We start from the raw sequence: 22,958 nt of genomic DNA on the forward strand, positions 1-22,958 counted from the left end.
CTCAAAAAGAACAATCCATTTTTCAAACTGCAAAAACGTCTTTGAAATGGAGTATTTGCCAACACTGGCCTCTCTCCTAAAAGCAAGAAGCAAGGAAATGTGTCCCCAGAAAGAACAATGTTTTAAACGCAGACATTACTAAGTGGTTTTTTTCTTCAAAAGGCCCAGACCTGCTCACATGTTCACTCAACTGAATGTAGAAGGTGCTTTAAAAAACAGGAGACAAAGCCTTGTCCGGGGTACAAAAGGTTTACTGCTTATATAAAAAAAATATATATAAGTTACAAAACGAAACAAAACACCCAGCGTGACAATATATATGAACATGGGCTCATTCAAATGATAATGGCTCGTGAAAATGACTTAGAACACAGACCCAGGAGGATCAATTCACCAGCGTTGCTAACATACAAAGAAGAACATGCTGCTTAACTTTCTGAGTTCTAAAAAGGTCTTCTCTGCCTTCCATAAACCAGTTACAGTGTAGAATTAGTCCCATCAACACAAGATGGAATCTGCTCTGCAAGAGGCTCAGCCTTAACGTATGATATGCTTTAGGAACGGGCCGAGTGGCGGTATTGTGTCTGGGGGGGGGGGGGGGAGGATAGGTCTGAGCCATCTGACTGAGGGCTTGTCTGGGAAGGTGCTGGACGGGGCCCTCAGGCCGGGCTGGGGCTGGGGCTGGGTCACTGACGGCAGGTGTCGTGGAAGGCTTCGAGGGTTCGGAAATCCCTCCACGTCGGGGGAAGGCCATCTTGTAGAAACTTCCCACAGCGCTGGCACGGGGCCTGGAACAGCTTTATGTAACTTCTTAACCAGGTCTAAAAAGAGAAGTGAGGAGAGAAATAAAAGAAATGGGATCCGGGTGCTTCCAATGTCATCCTTCCTGTCAAGCCTAATGATCTCGAGGCCAGAGAACTCAAGTTGGCTGTGACCCAAAAGATGGCCTGTGATTTCACCAGAGTGCTGCATGCAGAATCCACAAGGTCACAACGCTGCTGATTTTCACTTCTGGTGCTCCCCCAGCACCGCCCCCCCCGCCCCCCCCCGCACTGAGGGAGTTTTAGATAGAATTCTGGTTCTCAGGGGCAGGAAGTGCTCCCAAAGGAGTGGCCATGCACAGTGTACAGCCTGGGGCTCAGGGCCACACAGAATCAAGTTTCACTCCTGTGTCCCGTGTCTCCTGAAGATGCACAGTGATTCTCGCCTTGTTCGCTACCGAGGAGCGGGCACGGACATGTGTGGAGGAAGACTTTGCATCGATGACAATGTTCAAACTCTCCACTGAGGTCAACATGCCTTCTTTCTAATTTGATTTCAGAGGTCATCATTCACTGTCAAAATGTGGCCCAACGCGCACCTGGGGGAGGGCGGGGACAACCTGGTGCCACCAAATAACATAATAAGCGGCAAATACACACTTGAGTGGTTCAGAGTGCAGAGTTCTCTTGGGCATCATACATAAGGATGAGACTCCCATAACTCAATTCTCAAACTCAAGGAGATTCGCTACCAAAAAAAAAAAAAAAAAAAAAACCCAACAAAAAACCAACTCAAACCCCACAACGATAGGCAAGCAAGTTAAGCAAGTTCTCACTGTGACAGGGGCACTGAATCTCATCATTTAATGTCCTCCTGCATTACGTCGATAAGAGAAAATTGTTCCTTGAAGAGTAGGTTGAGTTTATTGATACAAATCCTTCTATCACATCACAGCTGCCTTCGTGGTGGCAGATTGTGGCCCATTGATACTGTCCCCCTTCCAAAGGCCAGGTGTTTGAGGCTTTGGCAATAAACTCGAGGAGGTCGATGGATCATTCAGCTAAACTATTTATCCTCCAGTGCTGATCAAATTCAGATCCTCCCCAAATCCCAGAGTCAGTTACCAAAGGGAAACTGGGCATGACAACATGTTAGGTTAAAAAGCAAGACTCTATATCTGTCCAAAAAGGAAGAGCTTGCCGAAGACTGTCAGCTGACTCGTCCTCTCGACACAGGAGACAGACCCTCACGTGCGGCTCTGCCGAGTGCCCGGGTTTGCTAGCTCGCCCTCCCCAGCGTGGTGAAGTGGATCAATAAGTCGGGTTTGCGTCTTCCAAGAAATGAACTGCAGGTTTTCTAAGAAGCTCACTTGCTGAGGCAAACCGTGACGGGACGAAGCGGATAAGCACTACTCCGCCTGGCTGTCAACACTGATTTGGACTTGCCAACAGGTAGGTCTTCTGAGTAGGTCTCTAACTGGCAGCCTTCCTAGCATGCACTGAAAAGGGAGTTTTAGCTGCCGTGAAAGATGGCGCCTACCGAGGGGAGAGCATGAAGCCATGTCCGCATGACGTTGAACACACAGCTGCCAGTTCTGCCCGGCAGCATCTAGCAGAGCTGGCCGATGGCCCTGCTTAGGCCAAACGCTGGTCACGTGACAGACTTGGGCAGAGGCGTGCAGAGGAATCAGCCCTAGGGGCGGGCGGCAAGTCCTGACTTGCAGCGTTTGCTGATTTCCGTGGTGCAAATATTCTGGTTCAATTTCAAGCTACCAATGGTTGAACAACCAGGTCGCAAAATTCTCAACATGTAACAAGAGTTGGCAGGAGCGGACTCCAACACACCAGGGCACTGGCTGTCTGGCTGTTTTGGGGTCACTCCCCATCCCGAGCTCCAGCTCTGACAATGTACGCCTTGGGGGGGCACTGCAAGATCTGTCTTAGTCATTGCTACCTGCTCAGCGCCAAGCACAGGGCCTGGCATAGACTAGGAGCTCAATAAATATCTATTGACTAAATCAATGTGGGAAACTGTGTTGGGAGATCACTCCTGAAACCACCATTTGTTCAGCCTGACAGAAAACACCAGTTAATTAAGTGGGAAACGGTTTCTCATAAATCCCTTCCCGGTTTAAAGAAAGCATCAGTTCTACACTGGCCCATCCCCCACTGTGAGGCCCTGGCGGTCCAGAGATGGAACAGCAACCTTCTGAGCTGCCTGCTCACTTGGAGGGAGCCAAGGTTCCCGAAGGAGACTTGACTCTTAAGTCCACTTACCATGAAGGATCTGACCACGACGTCAGGCATCTGGGGCAGCTGATAGTGGAGCAGGGCAGTGGTGGCGTGGTCCGTCACCTGGAACCAAGGATAATGACTGGGGTTAGAGGCCAGTCCAAACCAGCACAGAGAAAACTCAACCAATGCATTCCCTTTCTATGATAAACCAATGTGCTTCTGAATGCCTCTTGGGGGAAAGGGCATCTAAAATAAAATCTCAAGTACGAAAATTAGTTAGCAAAGTTGGGGAGCAGGGACAGGGGAAGAGGACTGTTGTAGGCAGAGAGGACGCCAAGTATTCAGGCCTGGAGGTAGGAGGGGTGAGTTCCAGCAACTGGAAACCCAGGCCAGGGGCAGCACCTGAGAGGAGGGGCATGGCCCGAGGCTGGCGGAGAGGGAAAGACCGGCAGACCACAGATGTTTTTTAGCCAAGTCACCGCAGGATAACATTGCATGGATGCAAAGAAGCTTTTCCACCTGTCCACATTCGACTTCCATCTTCACATTGGAACAATGTCCCTGGCAGGGGAACTGATCTTCCTGCTTCCTGTAATTCTCATTCTATCTCACAATTTGTAGTCGTACGAGATTTTATGATTCTGTCACCCAGGATCTGGTCATTTCTGATGATCTTTCCCTTGGGTCTCACAGTTCCTATTACCCTTCAGAGAAGCCTTGCCACTCAAAGTGTGGTCTTCTCTCCCAAAGTTGTGGCCTATTTTCGGCATCCTGGTGGGCCACACCCACTGTCCCCAAACTCCAAGCAGAGGCTTCATCAGTGGGGCTGAGGGCACAGCTGCTTTAGGCCCTACTAGAGGCAACCGGTGACCAGACAGAATGCACACTGGCCTTAAGCCCCCAACTACTTAATCTCTCTAGGTCTCAATGTCCCTTCTGAAAAACAAGGGAGTAATCTAAGATCCCTTGTAGTTCTGAAATTTGACACCTCAAATTGCTAATGCCTGCCATCAATTAGCAAATTAATAGAGATACCTAATTTGACAGCTATGTTCAAACTCGTGGTTTAGCTGACTGTCTTTACTAGAGATTCTTGTCATTATAAATGTGGTCAAAAAACAAAATGAAACAAAAAAAACCCAGGTAAAATGATCAACTTGAGCAGGAGTAAACATGGGTCTACCTCCCCAGTTTCTAGCTGTCCCCACACACCATGTGCGCCAATGGAGAGGTGAAGCAGTCAGGTGGAAGGAACCTGGAGGGGCTGCTCCAGGCTCCACATGGTAAGTTGCAAAGGATCCAGAAGTCAGTCTAGCTGTGCCCACACCCAAGGTCAGAGAGGCCACACCCCCAGAGAGTGAGGACACAGGCTCCCTAGCTTACAGAACCTGAGCCTCACTTTCCCTAAATAAATGGCTGTGCATGTGAAGCACCTTCCTTCCAGCCAGGCTGCAGCCCTGCCTGTCTCCTCTCCCTTCTGTTCCTCTCGCCTCTGGATGAGCACTCTCCCTGCTGGACTTCTGTGGCCTGCCTGGTGCTGGTGAACCCACAAGATGATTAGCTCTGTTGGGACAGGGATCAGGCCCATCTCGTTCATGCTACGTCCCTAAGGCCTAGAACATCACCCGGCGTTTAGCAGGTGCTCAACACATATTTGTTGAATCAAGAAATAAACTTAAAAATGCCCACTCACTAAAGGCCACATACCAGGAACATCCGTACCGGCTTTCTTGAAAACACAGCTACAGGTGTTTTCCAACATTCCAGGTGCATATCCAACATTGCTGAGAAACTGTTACCCAAGTGACTTTCAAGATAAGTGGTACTTATCCTTTCAAGTGCAGACTGTTTTTATTTTAAGCATTTCTGACAGACAGCTTTCTAAAATGAGCAACGCTTTTTTTTTTAAACAGTAGTAATGATAACTTGGCAAGACAGTGGGTGGTGATCGGTGGGGTGAAATTATGGCTACAAGAACACAGCAAAGCAACCTGGGCCCCACGGCCCCTGAGCTTGGAGGCTGCTTCCTGCCCACCCAGACCCCCTGCTAAATAAAACCACCAGTGTAAGTGCCATTTCATGGGAAGTTTACAAAAGAAAGAGTTTCTGGAGAATTCTTTCTCCAGCCCCTGCTATTTATTTTGCAATGCTTCTAACAGGCCCTGCCCCACACATGAATGCTGTCATAGTGGGGAAGCCAGGCTAGCTGCTTGCCGGTGGCCTGCTGTCCCCTAGCTGCGGGTGTGCTCCTTTCCCCAGATGTGGACAGCTCATCACTAGTCCCAGGAGTCCCCTGGGACGGGCCTAGATCCGTCCACTTCAGCAGCCTGAGCACTGTCCTGGGGCTGGATTCCCCGGTCACACTGGCCGCCCAGAGGCCACGGCCCAGGCTGGCCTGCTTTGTTTGGCTGCGTGTTTTTTTTGTAGAATTTTTAACAGGAAGCATTTTATGTGACCAACATGTAAAAGCCAGCAGTAAACTGAAAGTTAACCGAGGTGGGTGTTCTCTCCTTTTCATTTTATAGAAGAGGAGATGGAGACTTCCAGAGGTTGGGGAGGTGGCTAGGTCACACAGCTGGGGAGGGGCAGTGGGTGTTTGAGCCCAGAGGCTGCAAGGCCCAAGCCGGGGACACCCCTCCCAACAGGAACCCCGGGCCGGCAACACAGGTTCTGAAAAAGGCACAGGCCCAAGGGGCCCGGGTATCGTCTGCCACACGTCCCAGCCCAGTGAAGTCCTTCGTGCACCAGAGGCCCGACGAGAAGCCCAGGTCAGGAGATGTGCAATGTGGCTGCTGGACAGCTGTTCGCTCGAGAGCAGAACAACTGAATGAACCAGAAAATGTCCTCCAGGTCCTCCAGATCCACCACAGTGCTGTTTTGGCCTCGGGCTCCCGGACAGGGCAGCTAATTAGTTTCTCTATTATTAGGTTGGCAATCTGGCCAAATTTAGCCACTTTTTCACAAGGTCCAGTATAAACTACTCCCTTAACTTGCCAAATGGTGGCAGTTTTTTCTCGTGCTGATATGATCATTTAATTTCTCCACTTTTCCATCACTAATGACAGACATCTTAATAGAAGGAAACAAAGCTGACAGATTTGTTACATTTTCTCTCCCTTCCTCACAAACTCCTCCACTCCTGGTTCCGGGGTTCCTGTGGCCAAACTCCAAAGCACCAGGCTTAGGCATGGCTGTAGAGTGTGGGGAAAATTCACCTACAATGATCTTCCCTTCTGTCAAAGCATTCTACCTTTGCTGTTTCCTTGTTTTACACTTTTCAATAACAAAGTTGCTTTTTTGTTTTGTTTTTTGCTCAGCATCTAAAAAAACAGGCCCGGGGCAACAAAAACATTTTGCTATTAACTAATTTAAATCTACTCTGTGCCAGCCCAGCTGAGGCTTGGGCCCCAATGTAATGGCCCCACCATAAGGTACAGCTCCTAAGACTCCCCTGGCAGATCAGAGCCACCCTGCCTGGCGGGGGAGGCTGAGGAAGGGCACTAATGCTCCTGGGAGGGGAGGCCATTCATCCCTCCAGTGAGTGAGTTAGGAGAGACCCTAAGAACAGATCAAAGTAGACCTAGAGCAAGGGAGGGAGGAGCAGACGAAGCAGACAAAATAACAACACACCAGCGAGACAGGGGACCCCACAAAGAAGAGCAGAGGGCAAGTGACACCAGGTAAGCAGCGAGGGTGGGAGAGTTCAGGCACAGAGGGACAAGGCCACTCAGAAAGCAGTGGGCAGGGGCGCCTGGCAGCCTCAGTCGGGAGAGCGTGCAACTCTTGATCTTGGGGTCACGAGTTCGAGCCCCACACTGGGGGCAGAGCTTACTTAAAAACAAAAAAAACAAAAGCAGTGAATAGACAGCCACACAGGGGCTTTTCACCTCCAGCCAAGGAACACTGCGGACGCTCTGGCTCAGTCTGGGCTGCACACCCCCTCCCAGCTCATGGCTGGAGGGTGACATTCCCATGGCCCATCACACATCTGAGGGACTTCATCAGTCTCACTTTCAGCTTCCTCTTCCTCCTCTGCCAGCCAGGGTTTACCGAAATTCTGTCCCCAGCTCAAACCAGCAGAGAAGGTCTTCATGCACCCAAACTGGCGGGGAGCTAAGCTCTGAGGGAGAAAGGAATCTTTCAAGAGCCCTTGAAACAGCTGCCAGTCCACACACTGGTGAAGGAGACGCCAGTCAAAACAAGTCTCCCAAAGCTCCTCCACCATACTGTGTGCAAGGAGCTTCTGACGTCTTCAATCCGAGAGTGAGAGGGTGCTTGGGCGATCACGAGTTCTGTTGGCCAAAGCCAAAGCAGAGCTGCCTGCGTAGGAGCTGAAGCCCCGCATGAGGTGGTCTACACCACAAGGCTTGGCAGGAGTCGGGGCTTGTGAGCCAGACGGCAGGGGTCTGAGCGCGGTCTGTTACTTACGAGCCGCATGACCTTGGACAAGGATTCGATGTGCCAGTGCAGGGAAAGCACTTGAACAGCAGCACCCACCCCACTGTGGGTCTTCCGATCTTTCTCTCGCCTAATCCTTACGACCGCAGCGGGAGGGCGCTGTGATGAGCCCGTTTCCAAGAGAGGAAGGGGTCACGGGAGGTTAAGTGACTGGCCCACTCAAGCAGCTCCAGAGCAGCACAGCAGGAGCCTGGGCCTGGACACAGGCCGCACACCCAGGCCACCGCCTCCCCAGAAGGGCATGGCCCCCGGGACTCTTAGGGAGGCAGGACTTGGGGCTGGTGTCTTCACTTATGCCCCAGCTCTTGCCACTCACACAGCTCTCCCTCTGCCTCTTGCTCGCTATCACATCCCAGGTGCCCAACCCAACGGGGCCTGACACAGGTGGGCCCTCAAGAGGGTCTCTGGGTGGAGTCTCCCTGCCATGGAGAATGAAGGGGGAGACGGGGCAAACAAGAGCCGGCAGCCTTCGGTCAGGGTGCACATATGTTAATTAAGGGAAACCCGAAGTACACTGCTTAAGAATAAAGGGGGGCTGCAAAAGAGAGGGGGAATCCTCCGTTACATTTTGGCATGTCAAGTCCAAATTCTTTTTCCCACTGGTGGCCTCTGGCCAGCCGCGGGGCAGAGAGAACGGGGGCAGAGCCGGCAAGGCTACTTTGTGCTGAAGGTCAGCCCCACAGGGCCCGGGTTTCATGGCGACCACAAAGACTTTGTTCTTTATCTGTTGGGGAAGAACAAAGGACGGAGTGGTGACAAACGGAAAGGGTCAGCGAGACACAGGGAGGGGGCAAAAACTCTCGATATGCTATCATTCCCCAGCAGTTTACTCTTCTAAAAAGACAGAGTCTGTGGTCCAGATCTTCCTCGACTTACAACGGGGTTACATCCTGATAAATCCACCGTTAAGCTGAAAATGCATTTAACCTGGCCTACCTTACACGTGTTCTGAACACTTAACTCACCTACAGCTGGGCAGAACCATCTTACGCAAGATGACATAAAATGCAGAGCATCTTATGTAATGTACTGAATACTGTACCGAAAGTGACACGCCCAATGGTTGTCGGCGGAAGGGTTGGTCACCTCATGAAGGGGGGGCTGACCGAGGGCCGCAGCTGCCGCCCAGCCTCACGAGAGAGCATCACACCACTCGCTCAGCGCTAGCTTGAGATAAATTCAAACTTCCAAGTACTGTTTCTACTGAATGTGTGTTGCTTTCGCACCATCCGAAGGTCGAAAAATCCCAAGTTGAAAGACGGTAAGTCAGGGACCGGCTGTTCTGCATTACTTGGTGGCCCAGGGCTTGTCCTCAGGGGTTCCTGGGCTCGCCCAGACTGTAGGCATCGCCCTGCCGATGCGTGGGCCTCCAGGCCAGGGCGGAGAGCTGGCCGAGCAGCAGAGGCGAGGCGCACAGAGGTAAGGTGGTGACGGAGGCAGCGTCCCTCAGCTTCTAAAAGGGAGTCCAGGCTGGGAGCCGGGATGTGTGTGGTCACAAAGCTCCCCAAGGTGACTTGACGTCAGCAGCACTAGGGGCCACAGAGGAATGGGCCGCTGTGGGCCACTGCCTGCTTCCCACCAGCAAGGCGAGGGCTGTGGCCAGGGGGCGCTGAGCCGGCCCTGGGCTCTGGCGGTCACACCACGCTTCCTGCTGCGATGGGCTGATGGCACGGAGCCAAGTGTTTGCCAGCACACAGCCCGTGAGGCCCGCGGCCGCCCCCACTAAGCCAGCAGAGCTGAGGCTTCTATTAAAAGTGTGTCCCACAAGATTAATAGGGAAAGTTAAGTACCCAAGTGTTTAGGAGTTGCTTATTTAAAAGAGAAGCCTGGTAGAGACCCAGATTCTGGCTTCCCTCCAGCCAATACCTGCTTCTACATACTCCAGAGAGAACATTCTCTCTGGCCCACATTAACATAACCAAAGGCAGCGTGCGGGGAAGGGTGATGTGGAGCTGTCAGGAGACAGGGTTCAGTCCAGGATTCATCGCTAATTAGCTGGGTGACCTTGGCCGCATCACTCTCCCGGCTGGCCCTGGTAAAGGAGCATGAGGCTGGGATCACTGGCACCCCTGGGTTTAGGTTCTCAGTGGATGCTGCTGCAGGGCCTGGCTGCACACCCTGAGGGTACATCTGTGCAGAGCTCCACCCTCAGGCCAACCAGCCGTGACATTAAAGCCCTTCGTTCTAATAAAAAGGATGAGCTGATCTGCCCCACTCCAGGAACCCACCCGCTGCTCTGATGTGACCTTCTATCGCCCCACCTAGTTCTCAGCTTCCGGGCCAGTTACAAAGAGCTTGGAGAACCCAGCTCAGAACCAGGGAGACTGTCAGAGCAGTGCGGCTCTTGGTGCTAGAAGCCTCTTCCCATCGTGATGGGCTTCAAAGAGACTCTGGAGCACAAACCAAACATTTGCCACTTGGTCGTACACATGCTGCAAGTCAAAGAATAAAAATGAACTTTCATTCACTGGATATACTTGAGTGCTCCATAAGGAGATGAGCCCAAGAGTTTGGAGTCTCTACTCAGGGTTCTGCCAAGGACAGACCCACCCTTAAGGAGAGGGGCACTGGGAACGTCTCAGAATGAGAACATTCTGTGTGGGTCCAGGAGTCAAAGATGTGAACCTCATGTGTTAAATGTTTAAAGAGACCGTAATCCCTGCCAGCAACACTGCTCGGAGGAGAAGCACTTGCTTTACGAAGAATATTTAAAACAGTCCCAGGAGTACTCATTCCATGAAAAGAGAAGCCATTGGTATTTCAAGATGGGAATGCTATGAAGTCACTCCTGAAAGTGCTGGGGGCGATGGGGAACGGAGCAGGGACGCGCTTCTAAAACCGGCAGAAAAGTACAGTAGAGCAGAGGCAGGTGGTTTCATTTTTATTATGCGGCCCAAGTCTCTAATCTGCACCCTGGATTTGTATGCTGCGGGTTCACCAGGCCTGGAGGCCTGAGGAAGAAGCACTGCAGTCCGGGGGGACTGGGGATTACTTAGACAAGATCAATACTTCTCTCTCTGCTCGAAGGAGGGGCCATCGGCATGGGCTTCGAAGGGCTTCTAACTGTCCCCTGGAGCCTGGGCACTGCCGGGGGTGAGAGCAGAGGCAGGGCTGTCCGGGTGGGAACTGGACAGATGAAGATGGACCCTGCTGCTCCATCTTGCTGGAAAAGTGGCCACAGTTTTGAGATCAAGCTCTGGGAAGGGTGAGATCTTGTCTATAAAGTACTGAACACAGGCTGTGGCACGTGCCAGGGCTGCCATAAAGGAGTTTCTGGTTTGGTTTGGGGGTTTCACTCCAATCTCTTTAAAGTTGCAGCCAAGATACCACGGACACCCTGAAGGGAAGCCCCCGAACTCCCCGGATCTGAGTGCAGGCTGGTGGCTGATGGCCTCCAGAGGCAAAACAACGACAACCCGCCCTGCCACCCCACCCCCTGGAATCTGAAAACACCATGGAAAAGGGTGTGAGGGACTCAATGAGCTGGGTCCCAGCTCTGTCTCTCCCCAGCCCCATGACACGCTCCCACACAGCCAGCTGCTCCGAGCGTTCCTCCTCCCAAACCTGCCTTCCCGACTACTCTGAGCTCAAGCTTGGGATGCTCCTCCCCTGAAGCCCTCCTGCCCCTTGGCCTGTAGCCCCAGCAGCACCTGTGGACAGCCCAGCCCTGTGCTTGCCTGACCGTGACCGGGAGCCCGGCCTTGCCCCAGGCTGTGCCCTCCATGAGGACGAGGCCACACTGGGCTCGTGTACCCTCCGGGGGCCCAGCTCAGGGCATCCACGGGAGGAAAGTGCTCAAAAAGGTGGCGCTGCACTGTGCCACGCACCTGACGGGGCCCTGAGTGAACGCGAGAGAAGGCGGGACTCTACTGATTTACCTTTGGCCAGGGGCGTTAGGGGAGCAGATCGAAAGGGGGTTGGGGAGTGGGAAAAGCTGAGGTCGTGGGGCACGGCGGGGAGGAGGGCCTGGGTGAACAGGGAAACCCCCGAGTGGCCGCAAGGCAACTCTCCAGAGTCCCGACCAGCCTCATTCTGCCAAAGCCCTTGTGCGGGGCTGAGAAGAGCTGCACACAAAAGGTCCTTGACATTTCCCAGGATTAAGGAATTAAAGCTCTTCATTTAGATGAACGAAAAAAAGTTCAACACTTTCCAGATGGTAAAATGCCAGATTCTGTTGCTGGCTGCCAGCAAAGTCCAAGCCCCAAAGATACCTGCACTGTTCTGTACCCGCTCGGTGTGATGTTATTTTCTGCAGCAACAGCCTTGCAGTTAGAGAAACACATCGGGAGACATCTGGGCTCCCAAGAAAATCCAGACCATCCCACCTACTTCCCTACCAAAGCCGAGGCAGCTGCAGGGGAGAGAACCCGGTGTGCAGAGCCGGGAGGGCACCCCGCCCGTGAGGCGGCCTTGTGCGCGGGCACTGCCGTGCGGGGCGAACACGGCGTCAGGGCGAACACATCGCTCTCGGGCGCCTTCTGGGGATCACCGGAGGTGCCACGGGCCCTCTCGGGACACGAGAGAACATTCTGGGTCCTGAGACTGTGATTCCGTGTCAGCACATCAGGGCACTGCTGGGGGGTTGTCATTCCAGGTGCCTTGTTCCCTGTGTAGCTCACTTTCTGACCAGGACGGGAGATCCTCTGCCTGGAAAAAGAGGAACACGGTGGTTGCTTCGGTGGGAGTGTGTGGGGCTGTCACGGCAGATCCCCTTGCGTAAAGCGGGCCGTGGATTCTGAGTTCCGTGGCCTTCCCCTGACCCCGGAACAGCGGCTGTCATGCACTGAGCACTTCCTCTGGACACAACCACAGCGCCCAGCACTCCACACGGAATCCTCACAGTACACACCTCACGAGGTAGGTTCTACTACTGCCCCTTTTTGTGGCCAAGGGACCTGAAGCCCGGAGAGAGGCTACATCCCCAGCTGGCCACTCCACACACAGCAGAGCTGGATGCACATCCAGGCCCGTCTGACTCCAGAACCCGAGGCCTCACATCTGTGTCCACTCTGAAGAGACCATGAAGAGGTGACAGTGAAAACATGAGAAGATGTGAGCAGTGGTCATCAAGGCGAGAGACTGGCAGGAGGAGGACAGCTTCCTAGAGAGGAGAGTGCTCACTGCCAACAAGCACTTGAGAGAAACTGCGTGTGCCACGGACTGGAATGCCTGTGGACTCAACCTCACCCCATTTCTGTGAGGCAGGGACTCGTATGATGTCCATTTTACATATGGGGAGACTGAGGCAAGTTAGACCACACAGGGAGCAGTGGTCAGTCAGGGACTGAACACACGGCAGAATGGCTCTCAGCCACTGCCTCTCCCAGGAAAGGTCACCGTGGGCAAGTGGGCCAGGGCCTGAGAAAGGGGGGCAGGCTCGGTGTCGGAAAGCCGCCTTGCAGCGTGAGGTAGTCTGCTGGGCTGTGGGAACGGGGACTGGGCAATGGTGGGCGGCCAGGCTTCCCAGAAGCCGTTGCTGGATTCTGACCTGGGGTATCCCAAGGCTCATGTGATCCCTCAGGAAGAAACGAGCTCCAGAATTGAGACCGACTCCTCTGGGACTCTTCTAATGGCACAGAGCCATGAACCAGCAGGATGGGCCCGGGCTTTCCTGCTCCACTCTAACCGTGAAACTGGGTACCTGTGAGGACCTGAACAAGGCTCTTGGTCATTACCATGCTCAGGGGTGTTGGAGGGAGCCTTGCGGATGGAAGGTATTGGGGTATCATACGGGTAAAATCCATGATCCAATCTATTCTGGGTTTAGAAGCTTGTGAATATTCAAGCCTGCCCCTGAAGAGAAAAGGTGGTGATAAAAAGCAGTAGGGGGAGTGGAATGATCCCTCCCAGCCATTCTCAGCACCCACGGCCCCTGGGGCTGACACTCCACAACATCCACTCCCATTTTCCTTCTGTTTATCCAACCTGGTCAATCCAGCCCAGCTGTCAGCTTAGGAAAAGCCGCCCCTGGAGATGACCCTGGGATTGTCTGCCACCTCTCCTTCCCTGAAGTGCGTCGACAGCTTGATGATACTGGGTTCCAGCGGGCCTTGCTCCCTCACTGTCCCTTGTCTGGAGTCTGCCCACTTGCCCTCACACTGGTGAGAGGGGTGCCCGCGGTTTTCTCTGTCTGGGAGCACCAAGACACACTTACGAGGCAGCCATGGGATGCACGGAAACACAGTGCCAAGTGCCACCATATCTGGTCTAAAAAGGTAAGGTCTCCTCCTTGAGAAAAGTTAATCAGGATTTAAGAGAAAAGGGCACTGTCAGAGTGACGGGATCCGGAAAAAGCAGAGGTCCCTTCTACAACTCGGAAGAGACCCCTTTTCAGAGGCTGCAGAACGCTTGTAGGCGTGGGGGCCTCTGCCGACGGCCTCACCTAATCAGGACACCGAGCGAGGGCAAGGATGGAGACATGGCACCAGGGCTTCGAGATCTGGCCACAGCTGTAGGCGCTTCCAGGTCTTCGTGGCATTTCAAGGGGGCTTTCGGAAAGGAATGTAAATGAGCTGGTAGGAAGAAATTTTAGATATTACAGAGAAGGAGACTGAAAATGACTGTTTATTGAGCTTTGGTGACTTGCAATGCTGCAGCAGGTACACACGCTCCAGTGAGACAGGCCACACGGCCTCCTTCAGAAGAGCTAGTCTCGTCCTCTGGGAGCCATCCGTCCTTGGGATGGCTCCTCTTCCTGGGACCTGGGATTAGTGACAAGTGAGGTTTATCACGTACCACTTGGGCAGGCACTCAACTTGTGGGAGGTATTCAATGGATCCCAAATTTCAGAGCAGTGACTCTTCTCCGGACGACTCCGTCTCTTGTGTGGAAAAGGCCCGGGTGGCCACTCAGTTGACACCCCCTAACAAAGTCTGTGCGAGGCTGAGGCCGGGTCTTTGTGTCTGAGTATGAATGAGTGAGGGGATGTCTGAGGAAGTGGATACTCTCCGCCACTGGACAACCCACCCGTCCGCAGCGAAGTTCTGATGGCACAGCCCCGAGAGAACCGCTCTTCCCTCCGGAGCCTCTGGAACAACTGTGGGCTCCGAGCTGGACGTGCATGGGTGACGACTCTTGTGCTTCCCTCCAAGTGGCAACGCTCTGGAGAATGTGCCGGTCCCTCTGGTACTGCCTCTCCCGTCACACTTGCCCGTCTGCGGCCGCGCACACGTCCCACCTCTTTCCTCAGCCTCCCTGCCAAGACTTAACGCAGTAAGTAGCTGCAGATTTGCTCTCACTCTCCCTACGTTGCTGGATGAAAATGCACAGTGTTTTGAAATGAGGAGGTTAAAGATCAAAACAGCGACTGCCCCTGCAGAGTTTAAATGTCAGAAAAATATGAACACGCCTGAAACCCTTCCTGGCCCTTTGTGCTTCTGCCCTTTCAGATGGCCCCCCTATTTCTAAGTCCCATTCTCTGAGCCTGCTCTGCCAGAGACACGCTGGCTATAAAAAGCCTCTTCGCCCTAGGACGAAGTGCACCGAGCCTCTGGGGCACCACAGTAAATGACGGGAACCTGTCGGCAGCCACGGCCCCACAGCAAGCTGTCCCCGGCCCTCCGCCGCTTCCCTGCGCCAGGGTAAGGGGTCTAATGAGGAAGTGGGAAAGGGCTTACTGACAGTCCCCGCTGCAGACAAAAGGCAGGCCACATTTCGTTTCATGGGGTAGGATCTGCGACAGGACCTCGTGAGCTTGTCTTTTAACCCAGGGAGTCCCGCATGCACGGCCTGAGGAGAATGTGACAGGTGTGCGCTTCCATTCTCTTAGCTCCTGACATTCTTTTCCAGGAATGAAAAGGCAAGCAGAAGCTCGGGTGGGCTCTGTGAGGCAGCCCTCCTCCCACCAGCTTGCTTTGTCACAGTGAGGGAAAAGAGCTGGGAGGGGTCCCACCTTCCCAGCAGGCCTCTCTCCGCGGCTGCTACCGCTGTGCTTGTGGGCAGGGAAACACACACAGTCCGCAGTAACTGCGACCACATAATGAACGCCAAAGAAAGCAAGTCCTGGGGTTCTACACCAGAGCAATGCCGGGAGAGCGTTCCTCCAACCGTACGGGGAGGGCTGGTGCCGGCAGCCCAGGACTCCCGTCTCTGATTGCCATGGTGAGCACATTCGGGAACTGTGTTCGGCTGGAGAGATCCCTTCTTACCGATGACCAAGGATCCTCCCTGACCATGTCACTGTGGTCTGAAAATGCACTTCCCTCCTGTTTCAGGTTGAACCTTTCAGACAATGCAGACAACGAGGCCTCCCCTTCCCAGTCTCCGTGCACAGGGTGTGAGCAGACCGACAGGCAGGAGGGAATGTTTACCACAGTGCTCTCAGTGTCTTTGTGGGAAACGCTACCAGTAACATCCATCAGGACACCCAAAATTTAAGTGGGTGGACAAGAAGCAAATAGGATTCTGAGAAAAAGCTGAGACTAAAAAGCAGAGTTTAGAAATGCTGCCCTCTAATCCTTCTCTTTTGGCATTTTGAGTTGGAGATGCTGCCCACCGTCCCATAAATCGTACCAGGCTTCCGGAGTCTGCAATAGATAAGTGGTCCCAGCTTTGTTTTCATTGTGCGGTCTGTCCTCTGTCCACCAATGCGGCCTGAGACTAACAGAAAAATAAGCACCAGACCATCCTGCCTCTTTGTGAGGCCACCCTACGTGTCCTCCATCCTGCCCACCTGCGTCTTCTGCAAGCACATGACTTTTTCTTTAAACAAAATACCCAACCCCTTCTGTGTGATGATTAGCTGAAAGCTTTACTGATAAAAGATGGAAGTTTAATTCTGTACTACATTATTTTCCAATATATTCTTTACTTTGGCAGCAAAAAAGACAATGTTTTAGTAGGGAAGACAGAAGTCTCCTTAATCCACTGACTCTTACCTGTCCCTGGAACAGGAAAAGGACTTCATTACGTGTAGTTAGTTGTAATCAGAGAGCACTTCTCCTGTCCCCAAACTGTGGTTCTTTAATTGAGTACAGGTCAGTGTCAGGTCAAGTCCATTTAGTTAAAAATAGGTGGAGGTAGGGATGATGAAGGGTTTCCAGAAAGGGCTCTGCCCACACACCGACAACATGCCATTCAGCAGGTGAGGTAAAATCTCCATCCCTACAAACGCACCCGCTCTCACTGCTTCAGACCCACCACACAGACTGCGAGGGAGGAACTGGCCGGTGCGCCCACGTCTCTCCGACTAATGTCAGATTTTAAACGCTGCTTCAGCGTCTGTTTGTAGTTTTAAACAAATACAAAGAGCGCTTGGCAGGTTATTTTTAGGGGAGGTAGAATAAAAATATAGCGCTGTCTCTCCACATCTATGCTTCACCAAATCTGTGTTTCACACATTTTATGACTTCCCAATAAACTTTCTGCTTGCATTCAAAAATACTTAATACTACACAGAACATTAAAAAAAGTACCTATGCAAAGGCAAGCATGTGCAAGCCCCTCCCTCACAAAGGGTATTTGAATGGAAATCGGACCATTGTTAAAAGACCAGTGAGGGTCTGCAATGCTCACGGCTCCCCGAAGCCACGGCCTTTGTGGGGCCGGAACGAGGTAGCTCATTGCACTACCACAGAGGACACAGAGATAAACCCGGCAAAAAACCCAAAACTGCTTTAATGTTTCTCACTATTAAAGTGAAATACGATACAGATAATGACCAGTGTTCTTTCTCTTAGAACGCTTTTCCACCAGCTGCTGGGGAAAAACATGACAAAAGCCGCCAGCATGGACAAAGCCATTAGCATTCAAGGCTGAGACTTTAGGCAAACGGAGCGAGTAAATGCCTCAGGTGTGGTCACTCAGATGAGAAGGCTAAGATTCAAATATAGCTGCCTGTCCTAAAGCCTACCTATGACCACACATACCTTCCCTTCAGGCTCTGGACCGATTTTCTCTACTATGCTTCTCGCTAACTCAGCTGGGTAGAGGAGTGTTAGAAGAGTCAAGATGATGATTTTCTTTTTAAGGTAAACTTAACTTTGGACTAGAAAGGTTGCCAAGAGAGTACTCACAGCTCCCGTGTACCCCTTGCCCAGTTTCCCCCACTCTGCTGACACGTGTCATCACCCGGCTCCTTCAGCAAAGCTGAGAAACCAACACTGGTTACTTATTAGTGACTAAGCTCACTTTCTCATTAATCTCTCTGTCTGTTTCAGGATCGAACCCAGGATAGCATGTTGTATTTAACTGTGATCAGACTGTGGAATTTTAATGCTTTCGCAGGCTCTCTAAATGTGTGGCATTGGGCCTCAGACTCCTCTCCTAGCCGTATGCACCCGCCGTCCTTGGCCTAGCCTTTCATGCAGAAGGTCCGGGGAACAATGTGAAGTGATGCAGTAAACACCATTAGAGAGCTGGTCCATTATGCTGCTTTGATACACAAGCCCTACGCTCACTGCTTAATGGGGACGGGGTTTCCTTTTGGGGTGATGAAAAGGTTTTGGAACTAGATGGGGGGATACTCCACAACACCATTAAAGTCACGGAATTGTGTTATATGAATTTCCCCTCAAAAAAAAAAAGTTCCATGCTTTCTCTCTCAGCTACCTGGCATCCCTCAGACATAACTATTACACAAGTGGAAACGATTTGGGCTCAGCTTTCGAAATCATATCCCTCCTCCGCACCAAATAAATCCGAATTCTGTCCCCGGACCTAGAGGCCCCTGCCCGCCGGCGGCTCTGCCCCCGTCCCCCACAGCACTCCCGCCCGGCCCACTGCACGCTCTAATCACACAGGCTTCCAACGGCTCTTAGGACGTGTGCTCCTCAGCACAAGCTTGGTGTCGGCTGCTGCCACTGCCTGGGAATCTCCTCCCGCGGCTTTTCAAGTGACCGGTTCCTTCTCATGAGCGGCCCGTCTCGGTTTAGGTCTTGCCCCACGAAGGCCTCCTGTGACTGCCCCAACGTGAGGGCCCCTCCTGACTGTAGCCCCCTGGTTAACACCCTGGAGTCACCTTCCTTCTTTCCTGTGCCTCCTTGTCTGTCTGGTTTTCCCTCGTATTCCCAGCACCTAGCAGAGTGCCTGGCTCATGCTATTGAGCTGGATGGGGCACCAAATGAAATTACAAGCAACTCCACCATGTTTGCTGCTGGACGAAAGCAGAGACAGAGGTGGGATGAGAGCGGACGAAAGCAGCTGGTGTCCTGCAGGGGAGCTGGCCTCCTGCAGGGGTTGCTACAGGGTGGTGGGAGCCCTCGTAAGCTCCAGGTGCTGAGCTGCTCTGGGGAACGGCCCCTTCTACCATCAGAAGCCGGGAAAGGATTTCCTCTAGTCACATTTCTTCTGACAGCTCCCAAAAATAGCATTTCACGAGGAAGCCTGACATCAGAAAAAGAGGTGACCAGACTGTAGAGTGGCGGGGGGGGGAGGGGGAAGGGTGAGGACAGGGCCAGCCCGCCTCCCTCAGCCCATACTAGGCACCTGTGTAGACCATGGGGCTCTGACAAACTGAGCTTAAAAACTGAGTGTGTGGAACAACTCAAAAGCCTCTGCTTTTTGTTTTTGTTTAAGGTATGATTTCCATACAGCAAAATTCACCCTTTGTAGGTGCGAGATAACAGAAAAAGAATATATATATTGCTTGATCTCTGCCCCTAGTTCCTGGCATAGAGTTCCTGAAACCCTCATAATTTCCTAAGTGATAAGAGCACTAGGGGCATCTCCTGGTCTAACAAGGCAACTCTGGGTGGGCACCTGGATGGGGGCTGGTCACCACAAAGACCAAGCCATAATTAGGGTAATCAGAGACTTAGAATTTTCTGTCTCACCCCCCATCCTCCAGAGAAGGGGAGTGGGGCTGGAAACCGAATTACGATCGATTATGTCTACATAAGGAAGGCTCCATAAAATCCCAGCAATATGGGGTTCAGAGAGTTTCCAGTCTAGACGACACAATGCCGGAAGAGTGATGCACCCCAACTCCATGGGGACCAAAACCCCTGCGCTTGAGGCCCTCCCACATCTTGCTCGATGTATCTCTCCATCTGGCAGTTCATCTGTATCCTTTATCATGTCCTTTAATAAACCAGTAAACCTAAGTAAGCATTTCCCTGGGTTCTGGGAGCTGCTCTGGCAAACTGACAGAGCCTGAGAAGGGGGCATGGGAACCTCTGATCTATTGCCAGGAGGGCAGAAGCACAGATAACTGAACTTGTGACTGGGGTCTGTAGCTCTGGGGAGATCGTGTCAGGCTGAGTTAAACTGGAGGACACCCAGCTTGTGTCCTGTTACTGTGCGGCAAACCCCCATATTTTCGGTGACCAGGAGGAGCAGAAATGAATTGTTTTATGTGCACAGTAATGGAGATTCACTGGAGACAAACACAGGAGGGAAGAACTGGGGTCTTCCCTACACAGGAAGGAAAGCACAGTTTTCCCTCTACAGTAGGTATATTAGTTCCATGAGTTTGGGAACATAACACAATATGTAATCATCACCACAATTCAGATACAGAATATTCCCACTACCTCGACACATTTCCTCTTGCCCCTTTGGGCACAATCTCCCCACTGACTCCCAGCCCCTGGACACCACCGATCTGATTTCTGTCCCTAAGGTTTTATCTTTCCAGAATGTCATATTAATGGAATCATACTGTGAGCAGCATTTTGTGTCTGGCTTTTTTCACTTTTTGGGGGAGGGGTTAGCCTGGTGGTGGGTATATTGAAGAGGGCACGTACTGAATGGAGCACTGGGTGTTATACACAAACAATGAACCATGGAACACCACATCAAAAACTGATGATGTAATGTATGGTGATTAACATAACAATAAAATAAAAATTAAAAAAAATAGGCTCTAACTTAAGACCGATGTTTATACCTTTGAGCATTTGTATTTCCCTTCCTGACTCTTGAGTAAGAAGCAAAAAGTAAAGCTTACCTTCTGGAATACTTGATAGTTGGATTTGGACCATATATCAAGCTGGGGGGAAAGAGATAAAGCATCATCAGCATCAATTTTAGAATTGTGGACTTTGAGGGCGCCTGGGTGGCTCAGTTGGTTAAGCGACTGCCTTTGGCTCAGGTCATGATCCTGGAGTCCCGGGATCGAGTCCCGCATCGGGCTCCCTGCTCAGCGAGGAGCCTGCTTCTCCCTCTGACCCTCCCCCCTCTCATGTACTCTCGCTCATTCTCGCTCTCTCAAATAATAAATAAATCTTTAAAAAAAAAAAAAAGAATTGTGGACTTTGAGAGATGACACTGTAACTACTGTTACACCCATCAGCTTGAAATAATAAACACAATTATGGAATAAACAGAATCGTGGCACTGCATGTGCATCTTAAATGTCCTGCTTGAATTTCTTCTCTCTCAACCTGTCAGTTATTTAAGGAAACCAACAGAAGGGATATAGGGAAGTGAGTGTGAGACACCTGTTGCATCCAAGGCCACATGAGCGGAGCCCCTGGCTCCCTTTTCTAACCTGACTCCTACCATGGTTCTCTTGCATGCCAACGTCAATCCTGCCTCAGGGCCTTTGCACGGATTTCTTTTTCCCCACAAACACATGGCTCCTCTTAATTTTCTTTAGTTCAAACATCACCTTATCAGAGAGTCATTTCCCAGTTACCCTGTCTAAAATATTATTTCCATACCTGTTGTCTTCTCATTATCTTTTCAAAAATTTGAGATTTTCATTGCACTTAAAATCACCTGGAACTTTATTTCTTTTGCTTATGCTGTCCTGGTGTGGGACCTAGCATGTCACAGGTATCAGTAGGTCCCTGCTGAGTGGAGAAAAACTAGCAGCTCCCAGCTGCTGAGCACCTGCTCCACGCCAGTTGCCACACGGGGCCCTCCACACGCACTCGCTCATTTAATCCCTAGAACAAACCAATGCGACTGGTCCCACTAACAACCTTACTTTCCAGGTGATGAGACAATGGTTCAGAGCCATTCAATTGTCCATGGCTTCTTATGGATGGTCTACCCTGATGATGGTCAAACTTGGCTGGCATCAGAAGCTGCTGGGGGAATTTTTTTGTATTTTGATATACAGATTCCCTGTCCTCCCCTGGAGTGTCTGAATTAGTAGGTTTACAGTGGGCCTGAGAATCTGTTCATCTGTTTGTTTGCTCCCCAAGCAGTGGTGTAACTGTGATGGCTGGTCAGGCCAGGGACCCTTGATCGAGGGCACCCCTGCCTCACAAATGAGGAAACTAGAGGTCGTGGCTAGGGCTTGGAGTCAACCGGGTTCATCCTCTTCGGGCTACACTGGGTCTTGCACAGAGCACGTCAGTGGCTTATTCTAACCAAAAGAATTTTTGTTTCACAATTTTGTACAGTAAGTCAATGCATTCTCATTGTTCTGTGAGTTTATACTTATAAATTAAGTACAGCAGAAACAGAATTACCCCCAATTCAGTGCTGGGAGATAGCTCAAGGATAGTGCAGATTAGAAGAGTCAGTACGCCCCACGGGTGCTAAAAAGTCAACTATAATATATGAATTCCAGAGCTGAACAAATTGAAACACCTGCTCGATGGGCCTCTTGGAACCTGCCTTTGGGGTTGGCCAGTGGTCAAGGTAGAAACCTGAGATACGACTGTATGGCCTATAGGTTGTGTTATTGATTTTGGAGCACCTGGGAACATGAGAAGCAATCACACGGGAAGATTCCTCTAAAGAGACAGGAAGTGAAGTGTTGTACTTGACACGGGGAGGTTCAGAGTTCTGTTTTTGTTCTGAGGAAAACACCAAAACCTGGTTTTCTGAAAATGGCCCTTGGAATGGAGAGGTGGTCTGTGCACAGGCACACATTCACTTCTCCCTGGCTTCTTCCTGTTCAGAATGAGTTCCATGTACATTGCGCCGTGTTTGAGAACTTTCAGGCCATGGAGGAGGTTTAGAGGATTGAGAGGGTCCCCTGGACCTCTGCGGGGCTCCTGCTGGAGAGGGCCAGGGTTAGCAGATCCAAGCCCAGGAAAAGTACTGGAAGAACTTTGCCTGAACATTCACTCGAATGGGTCCACCTCTCCCTATCCCCTCTGGTGTTAGCATGTCCTTCCTGGATTTCCAGAGAAGCCCCTAACTGACCCCTCTCCTTCTACTCTGACTAAACTGCTCTTCAGAAAGGTGGTATCAATTTTCAGTCACTGTACTCCACCCCGCCTTCAGCCACTTGATTAAAAAAAAAATCTTTAGGCATTGGAATTTTAATTTGGTAGGCTAGCAATTTGTAGGGGGAAAAGTGACATGTTACCTCCAGATAACTCTGAAGGAAACCTCAAAAGAAGGTTTCCTTCATATGGAATGAATGCCCTACACTGTCAATTCTGTTGACGAAAACTGCTGGCCAGCCGGTAATCCCGGGGAGGAGAAGGCAGGTTCCTACTGTTCCTCAGTGCTGCAGTGGGGCCCAGGGCTTAAAAAATGCAGCACTTCAAGAGTATTCAGAGAGTGCAGAATGAATAAGAACGATTTTTTGTATCTCTTAGTTCTGCCAAATCACTGCCAAGATGACAGGGAGATGCCAAAGATTCTACACCTAAATTTTAG

General features: G+C 51.4%; 1 protein-coding gene across 8 annotated transcripts in view; it reads right to left on the minus strand.

Annotated features, from left to right (window-relative positions):
* Window positions 1–230: 230 nt before the first annotated feature.
* The window catches only part of MED27 (mediator complex subunit 27), a 200,939-nt gene continuing 178,211 nt past the window's right edge, over window positions 231–22,958 (minus strand). For 4 of the 8 annotated variants that reach the window (XM_045883406.2, XM_064579670.1, XM_064579668.1 and 1 more), the window contains 3 exons: window positions 20,341–20,382; window positions 3,039–3,116; window positions 231–821 (listed from right to left, as the gene is read on the minus strand). In XM_045883406.2, the coding sequence (XP_045739362.1) occupies window positions 687–821; window positions 3,039–3,116; window positions 20,341–20,382 (255 nt within the window). In that variant the 3' untranslated portion in view covers window positions 231–686. The other 4 variants (XM_064579669.1, XM_064579667.1, XM_064579672.1 and 1 more) reach the window with 4 other exon arrangements.

Source organism: Mirounga angustirostris, unplaced genomic scaffold (assembly GCF_029215605.1).
Source record: "Mirounga angustirostris isolate CCGP_5_RB_7025 unplaced genomic scaffold, mMirAng1.0.hap1 SCAF_15, whole genome shotgun sequence".
Lineage (NCBI taxonomy): Eukaryota > Metazoa > Chordata > Mammalia > Carnivora > Phocidae > Mirounga > Mirounga angustirostris.